Source organism: Hirundo rustica, chromosome 16, assembly GCF_015227805.2.
Source record: "Hirundo rustica isolate bHirRus1 chromosome 16, bHirRus1.pri.v3, whole genome shotgun sequence".
Taxonomy (NCBI): domain Eukaryota; kingdom Metazoa; phylum Chordata; class Aves; order Passeriformes; family Hirundinidae; genus Hirundo; species Hirundo rustica.
The window spans coordinates 470,048-488,949 of NC_053465.1; the positions used below are offsets into that span (position 1 = coordinate 470,048).

The window sequence follows — 18,902 nt, forward strand, 5'->3', positions numbered from 1 at the left end:
TTCATTTAAAAATGACTGGATGTTATTAAAACATCAGGCCTGATTCTCCTGCCTCTCGCAGCAGCTTCGTGCCACGGCCCTGCAGGAGCCTCTCCTGCCCGACCTCCCGGCGAGAGGGAGCGCAGCCAGGCCCGGGACGGGTCACTAACGAATCCCTCTTTTTGCATATTTATGTAACACTTGCATATCTTTCACTGCGCAGCTCGGGCGCAAAAAGCTTCGGACCAACCTGCTGCTGTCCTGCGGCCCGGGCTCGGCCGGAGCCGGGCGGGAGCTGAGCCCGGGGGAGCGGAGCCCGGGGGAACGGGACCCGGGGGAGCGGAGCCCGGGGGAACAGCGGCGGGGCCCGGCAGGGCAGGGAGCGCCGGGGCCGCGCACGGGCAGTGCCGCCCACGGGCACGGGCAGTGCCGCCCACGGGCACGGGCAGTGCCGCACACGGGCACGGGCAGTGCCGCACATGGGCACGGCAGGGCAGCCACGGCCAACCCGCGGGCGAGCAGGACCAGAGCCGCGCTCCCCTCCCAGCCCTGCGCTCCCCGGCCCCGCTTCTGCACGGCTCCTCCGCCCTTCCCCGTGCGGTGGCCCTGGGGCAGGTACCGGCTCTTAGCAGAGGGTAAGTGCGAGTCTCCTATGTCTTAGGGCATGTTTGAAATTGGATACAAGTGGTGCAACTCACCCTGCTGATATTTCAAAAGAAATCATCAGGTCCTACAGGATATCGGATTGTTAAACACACAAAGAGCATTTTAAGAATTGGTTTCTCTAGACCGTTATTTGTTTCAAATGCTTTTCGCTTGGATTTTCCAATAATGCAAGTGTTCCCTGTTACCTTTAAACACAATATCCATCAGAGAAAGCTGTAGATGGGGAACAGCTGCCCTGAAGCAGTGAGCATTGTGATTTTGAAAGCTTTATACCAACCCCAGCAATTTATTCCAGAGTTCAAATCTGGCTGACTTGGCATCCTTTATGGAACTAATGCAAATCAGATGTTAATATTTCCAAAAGGAGCTCTAGCGTTCAAGGGGAATGGATGGATATTTGGTCACATTGGCTTCACTGGACAACATGAAAGGAGATCAATGTGTGATCATGATTTGTAATAATTTTTTTTGACTGATGTGGGCAATGTCTTTAGAGTTGTTTCAGAGAAGGACATTTTCACAAACCCACACTGGACCTCCCCCAGACTTTTAGAAACAGGCGGCTTGTTTCAGCCAAGTTCATGCCATGCAGAAGCTCTTTTGTTTGTGTTGACTGTGAAGATATTCCTTTAAACTCTCAGTAAGTTCTTTCAGACCCCACCTCAGATGCTTTGATCATGTGTGTTAGCATGTCCTCCGCTGCCTGGTAATACATGGACTTCGGGGGAAATGTGATTTTCTAATCTGACAGTCTCCTGATTGCCCTGGGTTCTTCCAGTGATACCTTCCATAGAGTAAATGCAGTTCTGCCCTATCAGCTTAGGGGAGGTGGGTAAAGCAGCAGCTTCTAGATGGTTCTTCTCTGTTCTATAAACATGGTCCTTTTGCTTTAGATAGCCACTGTTCGCAGCACTGTACTTGGGACTCACATTTCCAGGCGGACTCGAATCGTACATGAGCTGACCTTCATCATCAGTGTCAGCATCGATGTATTTGTGTATACCAGCATCGTGGAAGTTGAAAGCTATGGCTGCCTGGGCCTCTGGTGACTTTGGGGGGGTTCTCGCACTCGCAGTTGTGTAGATCGAGGTTTCTGGGCTCATGAGGGACCTGTCAGAGAGTAAGGAAGTATCTGTGGCAGCTGCAGCGGCTCCCCGGCTCTTGAGAGGGTCTGGATACGTTCTCAGTACATTTGATGCTGGTACTAATGTGCTGGTGTCCTCTTCCATGAAGTTGACTTTCAGAGATCTTAGCTTTAAAGGGTTACTGGCCTTTATGGAGCTTTTGGGACTTTCAATGAAAAAAGCAGAGCGGTGGCTGCTTTCGGAGCTTGGGTTCATCTCCACGTACCTGGCAGCGCTCCCCTCCGGCCTGCTCTGCTCCTGGATGAGGCTGATGCCCCCCTTGCAGGGCAGGGCCGTGAGCGGGCTGTGCGAGAACCGCCCCGAGTCGGGGAACTCTGCCGCGCAGCTGATGAAGCTGTCGATGCTGGACATGCTCCTCATGTCAATGACGCCGTCAGTGCGGGTCGCCAGCAGCGGCACCATGGGGCCAGGAAGGGTTTCCATCTCTAGCTCTTCCTTTTGCTTTCCAGCTTGGCTCGACTCTTTAGTGTTGAGGTTTGGCTGGGACTGAGTCTTTGCCATTTTGTTGTACATGTCCTCGAGCTGTTGGACATTCAGGTGTTGGGGACTTGAGGATGACCTGGCTTTTTCTGGGGATCCTTGTTCCTTAGTTTCAAAAGATTTACTAGAACTAGTTTCAGAGAGCGTTCTCTTGGTCCATTTCCATTTGCTCGGAGATAAGTGATTGTCCTGAACTTTATCCTTTTTGGCTATGCTTTCTCCATTCTTTTCAACCACAATGTCCATGAGTTCTATGCTACGGGCAAACGCATCCTTCATGTTCATGGAAACAATGCTGCCATTTCTTTTTGCTCTTTCAAGAGCTTCCCTGCGCTTAATGGCTTTCTCCTGCCTCTTCTGCTCTTTGTAAAACTCGGAGAAGTTATTGACAATAATTGGGATGGGAAGAGCTATCACCAGCACACCAGCAATGCAGCACAATCCTCCTACTATTTTACCCAAAAGGGTTTTGGGGTAAATGTCTCCATAGCCTACTGTTGTCATGGTGATCGTTGCCCACCAGAAAGAAGCTGGGATGCTCTTGAATTTTGTATCATCCTCATCCTTTTCTGCAAAAAACACTAAGCTGGAGAAGATCATAATGCCCATAGCCAGAAACAGGATGAGTAATCCAAGTTCATTGTAACTCCTCCTGAGTGTAAACCCCAAGGACTGTAAACCCGTTGAGTGCCGGGCGAGTTTTAGAATGCGGAGTATCCTCATAATCCGAAATATTTGGACCACTCTTCGTACATTTTGGAACTGAAGTACACTTTTATTAGATTCTGTGAGGAAGATAGTAACATAGTAGGGTAAGATAGCCAGCAAATCTATAGCATTCAGCGGGCCTTTGAAAAACTTCCATTTCTTAGGGGAGGAGAGGAAGCGCAGGAGGTATTCCATGGTAAACCACGCGATGCACACCGCTTCCACGTGGGCCAGCTGGGGGTTGTCTGTGGTCTGCCCAAATTCATCCACGCCTTGTAATTCAGGAAGTGTATTAAGGGACAAGGCAATTGTAGATAGCACAATAAACATGATGGAAATGATTGCCAAAATCTGGAAAGAGAAGAGAAAACAGTGAGTTAATCTCAGAACACAGGACGCTGTCTCTCCTGCCGTTAACACACGGCTCTATTTTCACCCACACGTTGCAAGACCCATTTTGCTCAGTACACAGAGGTTGGATAACCACTGCATCCCGAGCTGAGCTTGTTTTGGAAGCTGTTTTAGTTATGGCAGATGCAGAAAGGAGATAAAGCATCTACTTTGACTCCCGTGGTTTCATCTCCAAGAACACGTGAGGAACAGCTAGGATGCCAGGAGGGCTGTGAAGCAGTTCACAGCAGGAGCTTTTGATTTACTACTATTCGGGTGCCCAACAAGGCCCATCTGGACAACAAGCTCTGAAATTTAAGCACGAAGGAATGCAATTGTGAATACACGATTCGATCAGAGCGCTGTCCTCCATTTAATGAACAGTTACTGCTGTAATTTGGGGTGCTGGTGGCTAATTACAGAGACGTGTGTGCAATTCTACTACATAAACATACAAATAATACACTCTTGTTTAATGACTCATCTCTAATTTGATTCTTGATGGTTGTAAAAAACATAAAAACTTCACCAAGCTTTCTAAGCCATTTTGAGTTTTTCAGAGGAGAGAGCAAGCCTCTGAGCAAACCAAATCAGACAACACCGAGACACCAAGGCACGGCAGGTCCAGTCACTGGAGGCCTCACAGGTTTCAAACTCAGGAGAATAAAATGTAAATCAAGTGTCTCATGGTGAAAAGTGGGAAAATTTAATGTTAATTTCTTCTGCGGCTTGTTTCAAAAGACCATCTCCTGAGACCAGGTGCTGCCCCTGAGAAGCAGAGAGCCTGATCTGCTTTCCTAGAAGGCTCTTTGGGTGGTTCTGCTGTCATTTCTTTGTTTACAACCCACCTTTTCTGAAGGTGTTTGGGATGCTTGCAAGGGTAATTTCAATTAGTTTTGCTTGGTTTTATCTCTGCCCGCTATTACACAGAAGGGCTTATTTGTAGGCTTAGACGTGTGTACCTGTTGGGTTTTATCTCCTTCCCTTTCAGTGTAAATATTAGCACTCCATCTTTATTCAGTGAGTGGAATCCAGCAGCAGTAATTGGTGTCAAACTTTCTGTTTCCTTTGATATACCTTCCTGCTTTGAAGATCAAGGTAATGCCAGATGAATATAATAAATAAACTGGGAGATCTAAAAGTAAAATTTGATTTTGGTTTAGAAGATTTACCCACAAAGCGATAAACAGAGACAGGCATTTATCATTTCTCCCACAAGTTGCAGCAAGATGTCACTTGTGCTCTCAAGATATAGATTTTCCCCCTTACTCTTTGGGAATCTTCTTAGGCTAAGAAAAACTTCTAAATGTGAGTTGGTTTTCCTCAGTTATTCCAGGCACTTTTCAATTGGGAAGCACATAAAACTGAGATGGAGTATCTCCAGCAGGGTTTAGAAGATCCTTCTCCCTCTGTAAGAGACACCTTGTCCGGGTAGCATCTACCATCCACAAAAAGCCACCCACGGAGCAGTTGTGCACAGAAAACTGGATCCAGCTGCTGCTGTCAGGCTTTAGCACTGTTCAGTTGTGCAGGGCTCTGTCCCAAAGTATTTACAGTCTGGGATTTCAGATTATAGAAATCACCATCTGTCTCTCTAATAAGGTTTCCCATCTTGGCTGTGCTGAACCCCTAGCTTGGCAGTTCTTGTATTCTCCACTGTCAGCAATGAGAGACAGAAAGCTGAAGGGAAGATGTTCACACGCCCAGGGAGGCCTCCAGGGATGCTCTGCATGGCAGCAGCCTTTTCTTTCCTCTCCTGGCCTTTCCTCCTCCCTTTGCTCTTCCAGGTTCACTTCTCTTTAACAAGAAAAGCCAATTGGACCAATCTGGACTTGAGTAGAAACAATCCCTCTGCAGTGCATGAGGCTCCAGCTCTTAGGAAACTGGAAATCTTTTTTCCAGTCACTGCAAAAAAAGCACCTGTGGTCCCTGTTCCCCAGCACTGACCCCAAATCTCGCCGCTTCTCCAGCTGCTCACAGCTGCGTGAAATGGAAGAAAGCATGGGAGAGGGTCTCCTGCAGTGGCACTGATCCCCACGATTCCATAAAAGGCATTAAACACGGCCCTGTGCTCCTGAGAGCTTTGAATGGACAATCCAAGAGCTGAGGCTGAACAGGCTCAGGCACAGGAGGGTCCCCAGAGCTCAGGCTTGGGCTGGCAGAAGGAGCAGGGATGGGAAAGCTCAGCGTCAGAGGCCCGTTAGATTTTGTGAGTGCCGCTGACACGTCCATGTTCCCGCCAACGGAGCGAGCTGAGCCTCTCCCAGCTCTGCCTGCTGGCCTGGCTGGGGTATGTGGGCTGGGCTTTGGGGTCGGGGAGGGCACCTCCAGCATCCCTGCAGGAGCACCCAGAGCTGCTGGCTTGGATGCCCATGTTGGGTCCTATAAAATGCATAACTAAAACTGGAAAAGCTTGCAGACCAAAATTCGGAGGCATAGGAAAAAGTCAGCAGTCACGAACAGCTAAAATGAGTGACGTGAGGACACTTTTGTGACACAGGCAGGTGCAGGAGTCCCTGCACTGAGGAGCCACAGCTCTGGCAAGTGTTCTCCAGTGTCCTCACGTTGGCTCCGTGTGAGCTGAGGACAGGAGGCACAGAGCAGGCTGGACTGGCATCCTCGGCAGAGCAGCACAGACACTCCTGCAGCTGCTCCTAAAGCTGGCAGGGGGTGACAGGATTTTCCCTACAAAACTTTCAGATCATTCCCACTAACAGCTTGCTTGGGAGAAGCTCTGCAGTCCCCTTCCTCTTTGCTTCTGTATTTACTCTTGCATTTCACCTGCAGCAATACACAAATCGTGAAAATCCTCTCGGGTCCTTTTCCAGGTTACTTGCAGGAGGTTTTGGAAAGGCTCCTAACGATGGCCCTGGCTTGTGGTGCAAGTCTCATTTCGAGCAGGATTTCAGGAAAAAAAGTCTTCTCCACAAGATCAGCTGCTTCACAAAGGTTTTGTGGAGCAAATCTCTGGATTGCTGCTGTAGTTCCATTGTGGAAGCTAAATAACCCAGGCAGGGCAGGGTTTTGGAAGGATTTAAAGCAGTTGCCTCGAAGCGATTAGCATGATTGTACGTACATGCTGGTTATTACACATGCAAATGAGACAAGCAAGCTGATTTTGGGAGCAAGCATAGCCAGTTTGTGCAACTGCTGTTTGCTGAGGCACGATGGATGCGCCATGCTGGCTTCCATCCCCACCTCCTCCAAAATCCCCCCAATGAGGCAGGACACCTGTACGTGGCACCCTTCAGGGGACAACCGCTGCCCTGGGCCTGACCCTGGCTGCTGGGTGAGAGGGGCCGGAGCTCCTCCTGTGGGGTGGCGAGGTCTGTGCCCATCCCTGGGGGAAGGGGCTCCCCCTGCCCAGGCGTTTCCCATCTCTCTCCTGGTGTGCTCACCCCACACGTGGCACAGAGAGGGGGGAGTTTTAGCAGCAGGGACGAACCCAGCAGTGAGGTTTGGTGATATTTATTGGTTGTTTTCTTTGTACTGCTAAAAACCCTGACAGAGATAAAGGCATAAGACAGGAGACTTCCAAGGCCATTAAAATTTATGAGAACTGGCTGTCCCAATCCCATAGATGGCTCTAAAATCTCAGGGTAAGCATCCCAGATCTCTCTGCTCGTGGCAACGTGCCCTATACTTTTTCTGTCCTCATACTCGGTAATGAAGCTGATATAGCAGGGAGAGGGGGTGGTGTGTGGGAGAGAGTAGGAGGGTGTTTGAATATAGATTCGATATTCTTGGAAATACGATGAGGAAATTGTTATGTAATCAAGAAGTTCAATAATGGTTTTGTCTAATGTGCTTTTTTAGCTCCATGGAGGCCTGCAGAATAAATCTGGCATCAGGACCAGGTTTCATTCATATGCTCATTTACTGGGGGATGTCTCCTGCATCCCCTCTGCTTTCCCAAGCTGCAACTCACTCTGAGTCAGACTGTCCAGCTCCATCCTGCCACGCCTGTGCCAGCCTCTGTCTCCCCAGGCTCTGAGAAACAGAGAGCAGAGTGTATTTTGGGCGATATCCCACGTGCTGCACAGTGCAGAAACAGATGGAGAGTTCCTTAATCTCCTCCCCGCTTGATTCTGCACAGGAATAACATCTCCTGCTCACAGCAGCTATACATGTCTGTGGTATTTATTGACAGGACTCGTTTCAGGAAATATCTCTTCACTAGAAAATGCCTATTTATTAATAAACTGGAAGAGTTTGCAGAACACAGTCACTTCTGATGACCACTGGGCTTGCAGGAAGCTTTTTCTAGAAAATGCTGAAGCCATGATGAAAGGTAACATTCGTTTCTTGCATCGTGGCAAGCTGAGGCCAAAGTGGGGGATATGGCTGTAAGGGAAGTACAGAGAACCTTTAATCCACTTTTTTCCCTTGGAAGGATGTTAAGATGTAACGTAAGACCTTGACTCTCCAAACCCCTTAAGTCCTAGTGGTTCCTGTGGAGTATAAACCTCTGCTTAGGAGTTTTCCCTGACCTGGCGCTTTACGTCACCTCCAGGTGCTGCCCCCACGGGGTCCTTGGGACCCCTCTGCCCCGGAGCTCTCAGGGGCCCCCGCACACAGAGCTCGGCTCCTGCCGTGCCCGGGCACCGTGCACACAACCTGCAGGAAGGCAGACCCCATCGCTGCTCTGCAAGCACTGCTGCACACCACAACATCCATGAGAACACCGTCAGCATAAAGCCACTGTCCCAGGGTGACTTTATGATGCTTGTATCCCCAATCATCCGTCCAGCCACTTGCATTTTGCTTTGGAAACATATGAGATCTTAATTTTGACATTTGCCTGGAAAAGCCAAGATTGAATAATGCTTAATTAGTTGATTTCAATTATAGCTGTAATAAGTTTATCTGTTGAGAGAGTAAGTCTGTTTAGTCTGAGAGAGGATACAATACTTCTGCTGATTCCGTGTCAATGCTTTGTTTGCCTACAGGCACCCAGGGAGATACAACTGCTGCTGACTAAGGCAGAGCGGGCAGAAAGTCGCCTTCAGGCACAGCTGGCTGTAAACTCTTTAATACTCCTAAGAACATGTTTAGTTGACAGAGAGCTATCAACCCCATTAAATGATAAACGGTGTCAGCCTTCTTTCAGAGCAAAGCCCTGATGCAAATGGTGCTCTGGAGAAGAAAACGATAGATGAATGAAAATACTGAAAAGGAAGACTTGGAAGGCATCAGTGCAGTGACAGTTCTCAGGAGAGGATGAGAGGGAAGCTTGTCCTATTTCTGCTGCTGCTAGCACGGGGGAAATAAAAAAAGAAAACAAATGCATGGCGCATGGAAGCTGACGTTTCCCGCTTCTCTCGCGGCCCTGCCTTGTGCCCGGGATGATGCAACCCCAGCAGGCAGCAGGGGAGACACCAGCCCCCGGCGCCTGGAGAGGCTGCCTGGAGCAGAGACAGCCCCAGCGCCCTGGAGAGAGCCGTGCGGACAAACCTGGCTGCCAGCCCCCAGCCTGGGCCGGGCTCTCCCCCGGGGCTGCTCCTCCACCAGCCCTGCCCCAGCCTCTCCCTGGCTCTCCTCTCCTCGTCTTGTCACACGCTCCCGCCCCTGTGCTGTGCCGAATGCTGCTCGTGGGGCACAGCAGTCGGGGTGGCGGCGTGCTCTGCACAGCCCGGCCGTTCCCTGGAGGACAGACACGGCCGGAAAGAGAATGCCTTCCACCTCAGCACTGCCGAGTGCTCTGCTCGGGAGCAGCTCGAGAAGATGCCGCTGGGATTTCACCCTGCACCGGGGAGAGACGATGCTCGTGATCGACTCCCACCGTGCAAGCAGTCTGCTCAGCCTCAGACACTATTTACAGGGGATGCTGAGCTCCAAGTGTTGGTGCTTGCAGGAGTAGTTGTGGGAGGTTTTTTCTGATGGTTAAATTCAATCAGGAATGTGCCAAGATAGCATGAAATCAACTAAATGTAATTAAGCAAAAACTATTAGCTTGATTGCTAAACCAGTCTTCCTCTCATGAATATGCATGAGAATAATTGATATTAATTCTTCTCAAATCTGAGGCGCATTAGTCCTGCATATTATAGGGTAGAATTTTTTGGAAGACTAAACCAGTTCCGCTGCTGTTTTCTCACCAAAAGGCATAATGAGTCTTGCTGCAGGGAGATTTACCGAGGCATTGATACCATCCTGAGCTGCCACATGGAGAGGAAATTAGAACAGAGCCTGAGTGATGTTTCATCTGCAAAAAACAATGACCTGTTTAACATTTCCTCCAGGAATGTGTAAGGAAAAGTGGCAAATCCATTTACCAGCATCAGCCACATTAAGGATATTCTGAAGAGGCAGGGAAGCCTGCTGGAGCAGTAAATCCCTGTGGACAGAAAGGCAGGGGCAATTCCCTCCCCTCTTTAGTGCTTGATACCAGCATGGCCCTGTCAGCTGGGTGTGTGGGTGTGCAGGTGTGTCCAGGTGTGCAGGTGTCCAGGTGTGTCCAGGTGTGTGCAGGTGTGCAGGTATCCATGTGCTCAGGTGTGTGCAGGTGTGTGCAGGTGTGTCCAGGTGTGTACAGGTGTGCAGGTATCCATGTGCTCAGGTGTGTCCAGGTGTGTGCAGGTGTGTGCAGGTGTGTGCAGGTGTGTCCAGGTGTGTCCAGGTATACATTTTTTAAAACTCAATTTGAGCTCAGAAAATGCTCAAATGCTTTCAAGGGTTTGCAGGCATCTGGAAAGAATCCCTCCATGACCGCTGATTTCTGGACATTGACACGAGGACAAACCTTTCCAAAGCACAGGGGATAAACTCCTGCTTGGACAGCCCTTGGCTCTCCCGCAGCCTGGCCAGCCTTTCCTGCGCCCCAGCGTGCTCCCGCCTCACCCAGAGCAGCCCCTTCCTGCTCTCATCCCCCTGGGAAGTGCATTTACAGAAGGGAAAGGAACACAGCCCCCTGGCCATTTCGACAGGGAGCAGAGCTGGGGTTTGTTCTGTTTCCTGGAGGGGTTGGGCTCTTTGATTTTTAGTGGCTTACTGATATTTTGCACCTTCCCCTGATAAAAGTCACCTGAAGCTGTCAGGAACGTGCAGGGGTGCTGCCTTCTAGTGAAGGTTTATTGAACAGAGGGGAGGGGAAAGGGTTCCTCTAAGTGGCAGCTGAACAGTGCCAGGTGGTACATCCTATTTTAATCCAAGTGGAGAGCAACAAAGAAGATTAAGGGAAATGATACACCTCACTGGGTTAAAGTGCATTTTTCAGTTACCTTTCTTTTTGTAAAATTTGGGTTTCTATGTTAATATAGGATGGTGCCACACTATACACTGGGTGGCAGAAATTAATCTTGTCAAGAATGTACTTCTCTGAAGGGCTGAGCCTTCCTGAGCCCTTGATTTGAGCTGATTGGACTGGCTCATTATCATAGCAGCAGATTTTGGAGTAGCAAGGTTGGACCTTACTTGAACTTGTTGGCTACATTAGCACTGTTTTTCTTTTTCACCACTACCTCCATCCATGAATAATAATACCCAGTACCCCTTTTAAAAAAACTCCAACTCTCCTAGTAACTATCTGCCAAACAAACACACACTAACATTAAGAGAAGAGCATTAACGAGCCTGAGTTTTGCTTGGCAAGGAGAGAAGTTGTCATTCCAGGGAAACGTGCGGTTTGGATGTCCTGGGAAACTCGGGATCTTCTGTCAGGCACAGGGTCCCGTTATCTCACACATCGGGGACGCTGCGAGTGCCACAGCTTTGGGGTTGGCAAAACACACACAGTGCCTGGCCTGGGGTCAGGTCACTTGTCCTCGGCGTTTCTGGTCTGAAATGTCACGGCCGTTCAGTTGGACCCTCCTGGCCTGGCCGGGCCTGGCTGTTTTTCCTCGGAGCAGGCTCTGCCTGACTCGCCCTGTGCTCCCAGCTCGCTGCAGGGAAGCAGCTCCAGTGTGCTCCGGATGTTTCAGCTCAGGCACAGACCCCACGCTGTACCCCTGCACAGCCGCAGGCCGTGACGTGTCCAGGGGCAGTGCCGGGATGGTGCCGGGATAGCACCGGGATAGCGCCGGGATAGCGCAGGGATAGCGCAGGGATAGTGCCGGGCAGTGCCAGGATAGTGCCGGGATAGCACCGGGATAGCGCCGGGATAGCGCAGGGATGGTGCCGGGCAGTGCCAGGATAGTGCCGGGATAGCGCCGGGATAGCGCCGGGATAGTGCCGGGATAGTGCCAGGATAGCGCCGGGATGGTGCCGGGGCAGTGCCGGGATAGCGCCGGGATAGTGCCGGGATAGTGCCGGGATAGTGCCGGGCAGTGCCGGGATAGCGCAGGGATGGTGCCGGGCAGTGCCGGGCCGCTTCCAGCGGCGGTGCCGGGCAGTGCCGGGGCAGTGCCAGCCCCTGCGGGCCGCGGGCAGGGGCAGAGGTTGCCCGGAGAGCCCCTGAGGTCAGCGCGGCACCCAGCGCCGGGCACAGTCACCTGCTCCTGGTGCCACTTCCCGTCCTGGCCAGCGGGAAGCTGCTCGGCAGCTTTGGAAATGAGACACGGGGTGAGCCCAGCACAGGGAGAAACCCACTGCTGAGGGGGGAAAACAAATCCAGTCCAAGCCGGGAGTTGTTTGAAGAAGGCAAAATAATAAGGAAAAAACCACTCAGCATACCAGGGAAATAAGTTTATAAGAATTCTCAAGGGATGTAGGAACAACCTTTCAGCGGCTGCAGCCTGGCACAGATGTGAATGAGCATCCCTGGCAGCTGGGGGCTCTCTCTCCATGTGTTACGTGGAATGAGCTGGCAATTCCCACGGCGGCCCTGAGCGGCCAGGCTGCTCAGAGCAGACAATATTGGCTCATTATTTTCCTTTACTTCTTGGAAAGGAAAAAGCCTCCTAAGGGCAGTGACAGGGGAGCCATGTGTCCCAATTAACCTGCTGCAGGCTGTGCCAATCTGCTCTCCCCTGCGTCCCCTCCATGGGGCACAGAGCGTGTCTGTTCCCATGGCCACTCTCCCCTGGGAAAGAAAGAGGAAGGAAAAATGTGCTGCCTTCTATTTGTGAATGTCCTGCCTTTCCTGCAGCCAGGCTGGAGCGTCTGACTTCTTTTCTCTCTCTCTCTTTCCCATTTCTCTCTCAACTGACTGCTCACTGCCAGAGGGCATTATTGGCTTCAAACTTTCATTTTCTACTTCCTGAGCTGCTCATCTTCTCCGGGCTCATTGCAGTTACTGGAGGTCAGAGGCAAGTCCCAGTCTTTAGGCTGTTTTGGATTTGACCTTGAGAGCTTCTTTTGCTCAACCCACCACACGAAACAATCCTTTGATCATCGTAGGCACATGCTTAAAAAAAAAAGAGAAAATAATCCAGTGGGCAGAGATTTTTAAATTATATCAGCGGTGAGTGGAAATTAGCCGGAACCAAAACATTCCCAGCAGGTTTAAGGAGCAGCAGTGCCTGGGGGCAGCTCTGCTCTCTGTGGTGCTGGGGCCTGTGGCACACACCAAAACTTGCTTCAGTCCTGTAACTGAGCAGCAACCTGCGCTGCTCCCAGCTTCTCCTGTGCTTAAATTCAAGGGCTGCAAGACGCAGTTGTGTAATTTACATGAAAATTACAGCCTGTTCTTCCACCTGGAATGGAAATTCCTAGAGTGTAACTTTCAGCAGTGGCCACTGAAAGCACAAGGCAAAAAATAGATGGGAGCAGTGTATCCTGAACTTGTGTGCTGTGCTGGGGAACCACAGAAAAGATGGTGGTAAAAATGGACTGGTAAAAATGCCTTACACCAAAACATTCTTCTTAACTAAGCTGCTTATATCCTGTTCCCTGCAGTGCTCTAGAGAATTAGCTCGTTTTGCAAGGTCTCATGAGATTCAAATCTTCGACATGAGGTTTCTGCTATCCCCTAGGCAAACACATCTCCATCAGACTATGGAGTGGTCGTTGGATTTCTTCAGGAAGTGCTTGCTTAGACCAGCATTCCCAGGAGCAGAGCCTTTGCTGCTGCAGCAGGCTGGGCACAGGCTGTCCTCCTCTGGGCTGAAGAGGACAGACATGGTTTCTAGTATTTTTCCTGTCTTTTCTCACAACAAGCTAATCCTTACTAACACAATCTTGAGAATCTGTTTAGTATTATTCTTAAGAAGATGATTTCTGACAAGGACACCTTGTTCTCCACCAGAACTGAAGAGACATAACAAGAAAGGGGGCAAAGAAACCCCTGCACCAACTCCAAGGGGCTGACACACGGGTGTGTTACTGGGTCAGCTGCTCTCCTGTTGGACGTACCTGCTCCATATACTAATTAATCAACCCTATAAAATTGTAGAAATCCTTTATCGTGTGTGCGCAGAGCCATATTTGTGCACCTGAAAGCTTTCACCAAAGAGTTGCTTTTTATATTACCACTTTTAATACTGTTTGGAAAGTTTGGGTGTTTTTATTCCAGGCAACAGCTGCTGCTTTGAAATCGGGCTCTGGCAGATGTTATTTTGGGTTACTTAAGCCAGGCTCTCGCTGTCACCATCTCAATGTTCTTGGCTTTGTTACTGTTTCTCTGTTTTACTATTCTGAAGACAATAACTCCCTCAGTGTTCATTTTCTGGCGAGGAGGGGCCGAGGCAGTCCGCGGGGCTCGGAGCTCAGAGCTCGGTGTTGGGTGCTGGGTGCTCGGTGTTCGGAGCTGGGAGCTCGGTGCTTGGAGCTCGGAGCTCGGTGTTGGGTGCTGGGTGCTGGGAGCTCGGTGCTGGGTGCTGGGTGCTCGTTGTTAGGAGCTCGGTGCTCGGAGCTTGGTCCATTCCTGCTGCGGCGGGCCGCTGCGGTGTCCCGGGATTCCTCTCCCGCGGCACAGCGGGTCTGTGTCCCCGGCCCTGCGGCCAGGCCCTGCCGGGGCTCCCTGCCCGGCTGTGTGCTGGGGAGAGGCTTGCACACAGCGTGCACAGCCCAGCTGGCCGCGGTCTGCCCGATCCGCCTTCACCGGGGTCTGTGGCGCAGGAATTCCCAAGAAAACCCCGGTCCCCGTTCCACACCGAAGGCTGAACTGCTGCACCAGGGTCGCTGCATGCCCGGGGTCACTCCGTGCCCGTCCCGGCACTGCTGTGCTGCTGCCCGGGGCTGGCTGCCACCTGAGCACGGGCCAGGAAGCCCCCTGGCTTCACCAAACCCTGCTGAACCCGCCGGTGCCTGCCTGGCAGGGAGCCATGCCCATCTCCTCCCACGGCTTTCGAGGGTTCACACTCCCCCGGTGCTCCAGGAAAGGTCGGTGCTGTGACAGTCCCTTGGCTCTGAGCGGCCCTGAAGTGTCCCCTGAAATCCCCACACAAAACCCCAGCGTGTGCAGACAGCTGCTGGAGCTCTGATTGTGACAGCCACGGTGCAGGACACGGCAGCAGTGCAAGCAAACCTTGGGAAAGCTGCGAGACCCCGGTGCCCACCCTGCCAGAGCTGTGCCCACCCTGCCCAGAGCTGTGCCCACCCTGACAGAGCTGTGCCCACCCTGCCCAGAGCTGTGCCCACCCTGCCGGAGCTGTGCCCACCCTGCCAGAGCTGTGCCCACCCTGCCGGAGCTGTGCCCCTGCCCAGGGCATGACCCCAGCCACATTTTCACAGGAAAAGCTCCAGAAGAGCCGAGTCTGTTTGCTTGCTGGGGGAGGTTTCTGGGCTCCCTCTCTTCCCAGTTCAGGCTGCTCCAAAAAATAAACACAGAAACTGCTCTGCACAATGTTTCTTGACACAAAGCCACTGCTCCGCTGTGTTGCTTGTGACCGTGCCACCATAAAATATATGTTCCTTGTGCTCTCTATTCTGATACTCCCAGCTTGAGGCTTAAAAGTTGACTTACTCCCCCTTTCTGAGCCCTCTCCCACATCACCTCCTAAGGAGCCAGCAGTATAAAAGCACTAAGCCTCGTTGCTAATGGCCTAAGCAAATGATTTGATCAGTGATGTAAAAGGAGTGACAAACCCGTAGGATGGAAAAAATGCCAGATAGACAGTAAGACTAATGAGGTAATGTGTAAATCCAGGCATCTTCTAACAGATGGGACATGGCAGAGTTGACATGTATACTATTAAAAGGGACATTAACGTAGCCAAAACAATAGTTCGGGTTGGCCACAGCTGATTTACGCAGTGGAAACATTTTTTCTTCTGAAGGCAAAGGTGAGGAACATAGAAGGCGCTGCTTGGTAGTGAGGTCACAGCACGGCGAGCAGAGATGCAGCGGCTGCATCCCAACACGGCCGGCCCTGCAGCTCTGGGGCCAGGCTGCCCCTGCCACGCTTCCCTGGAACCCGCAGCACTGTCCCCACCGGGAGAGGGGAGCCACACACCCTGAGACAGTGGGGGACAGCTCAGGGGACAGCCCTGGGGACAGCCCTGGGGACAGCCCTGGGGATGGACCTGGGGACAGCTCAGGGGAGAGCCCTGGGGAGAGCCCTGGGGACAGCCCTGGGGACAGCCCTGGGGATGGACCTGGGGACAGCTCGGTGTGGCCTGGGGGCTGTCGGCAGCACAGCCCTGGTTTGCAGGGGCTGGAGCATGGGGCTAGGGATCGGAGGAGAACGCAGAGACAGGAGCACGGTTCACTGTGGGATGGCTGATGAGACGAGTCTGTATTTTTGCCTGCCTGCTTTAACTGGAGAACCCCTTGGAAATTCCTGGTGGTAAAATGCAGGAAACCGTAAAGCAAAAACCTTGAGTCATCTGTCTCAAACTGTCACAGCAGCTTCCCCTGTCAATCCACATGACCCACTCAATTCTCATCCATTTTCTCCATTTTGGGGGAGTTGTGAAAAATAACTACAACCATTCCAACTGATTGGTTATAACATATGCTCAAACTACAGTGATTCGGCCAAATTCTCCTAAGGCTGTGCCACTTTCCGTAATCCAGACAAGAGCACCAGACACCATCGGGGGCCCTGGTCTGCCCTCAGTGCTGCTGCGCCCGGGGGCACACAGGCCACAGCTCAATGCTCTGCAGCAGCTCAGACAGGAAAAAAATAATATAAAAAAGGATGTGGTTATTAATGTCATTTTCCATTGAGATAGTGCATGAAATCAATCTATCATGCTAAATCTACAAGTTCCAAACTGTATACATAAGGTATATTAAGGGATTTGGAAAGATTAAGACCAGCTCCTACGTGTCTGTGTGTGTATAAGCACCGATTGTTTTATCTGTGAATTACCTGCCTCTGCAGAAAAGGCAAAGATAAGGAGAGCAGCCTTGTGGGGAGCGGCAGCAGTGGGAATGTTCGCTCAGAGCTGAGCTCTGCCTCTGCTCCCCGGGGATGTGAAGCCATCCAGAGCCGGGGGAGCCTGCGGGGAGCGTGTGGCCGCAAAGCAGCCGGCCCTCGGCCGTGTGCTCAGCCGCCTCCCTCCCTGCCCGGCCAGAGGATGTCCCTGCTCACCGAGGTGTTCCCCACAGCTCTGCCAGCTGCCTCCTCCTCCAAAAAATCACTGATCGCTTGCGTGTTAAAAAAATGCAGCGTTGATAAAATACAGCATTAAAATGCCGTAGCGACTGGAGTGGGAGGAAGCTCCCTGCTCGGAGTGGGAGGGGATCCCAGCGAGCCCTTCCCAGGCAGAAATTCCTTAGGGAGCACCTGGGACAGGCTGAGCGAGAGCTCAGGGCTCGGTGCTTTTCAAACTCAGTCCGCTCTGGGCGCAGCTCGCTGCTCCCTGCGCCCGACAGCCGCCAGGGCTCGTGGCTGGTGCCGCTGGGCCACCGCGGCTCGGGCGGCTGCCGGGTCCGGCAGGGCTCTCCTCCGCCGGCCGTGCTGCCCGGGCACGGGACACAGCCCTGCTGTCCCCTCGGGACCTGCTGGCCCCAGCCCCCGCAGGGACGGAGCAGCAGCGCTGCCGCCGCCCGGGCTCGGCCAGCGGAGCATCGCCGGGCCGAGCGCGCCCGGAGTGCAGCCCCCGGGCTGTGCCAGAGGAACGCTCCCACGGGAAGGTTCCGGGGGCAGCAGGTCCCGACTGCACAGCCCGGCACGACGGCAGCCGAGCTGCCCCGGCACAGCCCCTGGGGCCGGCAGGATCCCCTTCCCCAGCGTGCGTAACCGCGGGCTATAAAAACCATCCCCTGAACAGATTTTCCTGCTGGGTAAAGGCCCATTACGAGGACTTCCTGGCTTAGGCAGCTGTATATAGCAGCAGTAATCCTATTATGCTTATCCTAAACTGTCCTCCACCGAGCAGTGAAGTGAACTTTACAGAACACCAGAAGCCTAATTAAGCCTCCGAGCCCACTGTGAGCAGCTCAGTTCTGCCTCTGCGCAGCCCCAGGGTCACGTCATGACAGAAAACACAAACACCTGTACCACACACGCCCCAAAGGCTGCTTCCTGTCCGCAGTCAGCTGGTTCGAGTAAATGCGACCGAGTTCTTTGCAGGAAGAGCTGTCCCACTAATTCCTTGTGCCAGAGCCCGAACCCACGCCCACATACCTGCGGCCGTGGCTCTGCCCTCGCAAAGGGCCGTGCCGAGGCTGGAGGCTGCTCACACACTTCTGTGTCTTTGCTGCACAGCTGTGAGATCAAAGGAACCTGGGGCTGCCCAGCGAGGCCCTGAGCCTGGCCTTTCTGGGGAGGCTGAAGAAGGGATATTGCACCTGCAGCCGGGACAAGACGGCTGGGGTGAGCAGCCCTGGTGCCCCAGCAGCTGCCTCAGGCTGTGCCACCGTGGCAAAGCAGACGGCAACGGCCTGGCTGCTTCGCTGCGGCTGCGTGAGGCCGGGTGACAACGTCCACGTTTCTCCCAAACAGCTTCTCACACCCGACAGTCTTTGAATGCCTCCAGAAAAAGCGGGACATCAAGGAGCTTTCCTGGGCAGAAACCAAAGGGATGACCAAGGGGAGAGCAGCTGCGGCTGGAAAGGGCTAAATGGATGGTTATCCTAAAATCTTTACATTGCTAACTAATGTCTTAAACGTTGCTTTAAAAACGGCAACACAACTCCCAGTCCTGCACACAGCACGTGTCTCCCTGCTGTGGCACTCTGTGTGATGCGTGCCCAGGCCTGGACAGGACCAGACCTGACCCCAGGGTGTCACAGCACATTTGCAGCGCAGCAAGAGGTGCTGGCATCCCCCCGTGCATGGCCAGCACGGTTTAACTGCTACCCACCACTAAACATGGATTTCTGTGACTTTCTCAGAGCTTCCTTGCACCTTTTCCTAATGGGGGGCACATCTGACATTTAGCTCTAGAAATTAATATCTTCAAATGTTTGCTTTTTTGGTGTAACAGACTGAGACAGTCTAAATATTTGTGCTCTTGTCTTGCCTGCCTGGTAACCCAGATACTATTAGTGAAGCACAACTGGGTCACGAGAATTAATATTAGCATCTGCGCTAGCTGCTTTATTTACAGCACTGTAGCTGTCAAAAGTTGTGGTAGCTCGGAAGGAACATGGTTTATTGGTGCTGACACCAGCAGTGGAACAGCTGGATGGAGGCTGGCTGGCTCCCCAGGACAAGCACAGACCCAGGGTGGGCAAATGCCCCGCGAGGAGTCTGGCACTCTGGGGTCAGGGTGAGCTCGCCCCAGTTCACAGGGGCTACCAAAAGCCTAACAACACCTGCTGTTT

General features: G+C 52.3%; 1 protein-coding gene across 1 annotated transcript in view; it reads right to left on the reverse strand.

Moving 5' to 3' along the window:
* Positions 1 to 522: 522 nt before the first annotated feature.
* KCNB1 (potassium voltage-gated channel subfamily B member 1) overlaps positions 523 to 18,902 on the reverse strand; it is a 94,170-nt gene continuing 75,790 nt past the window's right edge. Inside the window, 1 exon segment of the mRNA XM_040079953.1 lies at positions 523 to 3,329. Coding sequence (XP_039935887.1) covers positions 1,308 to 3,329 — 2,022 coding nt within the window. The 3' untranslated portion in view covers positions 523 to 1,307.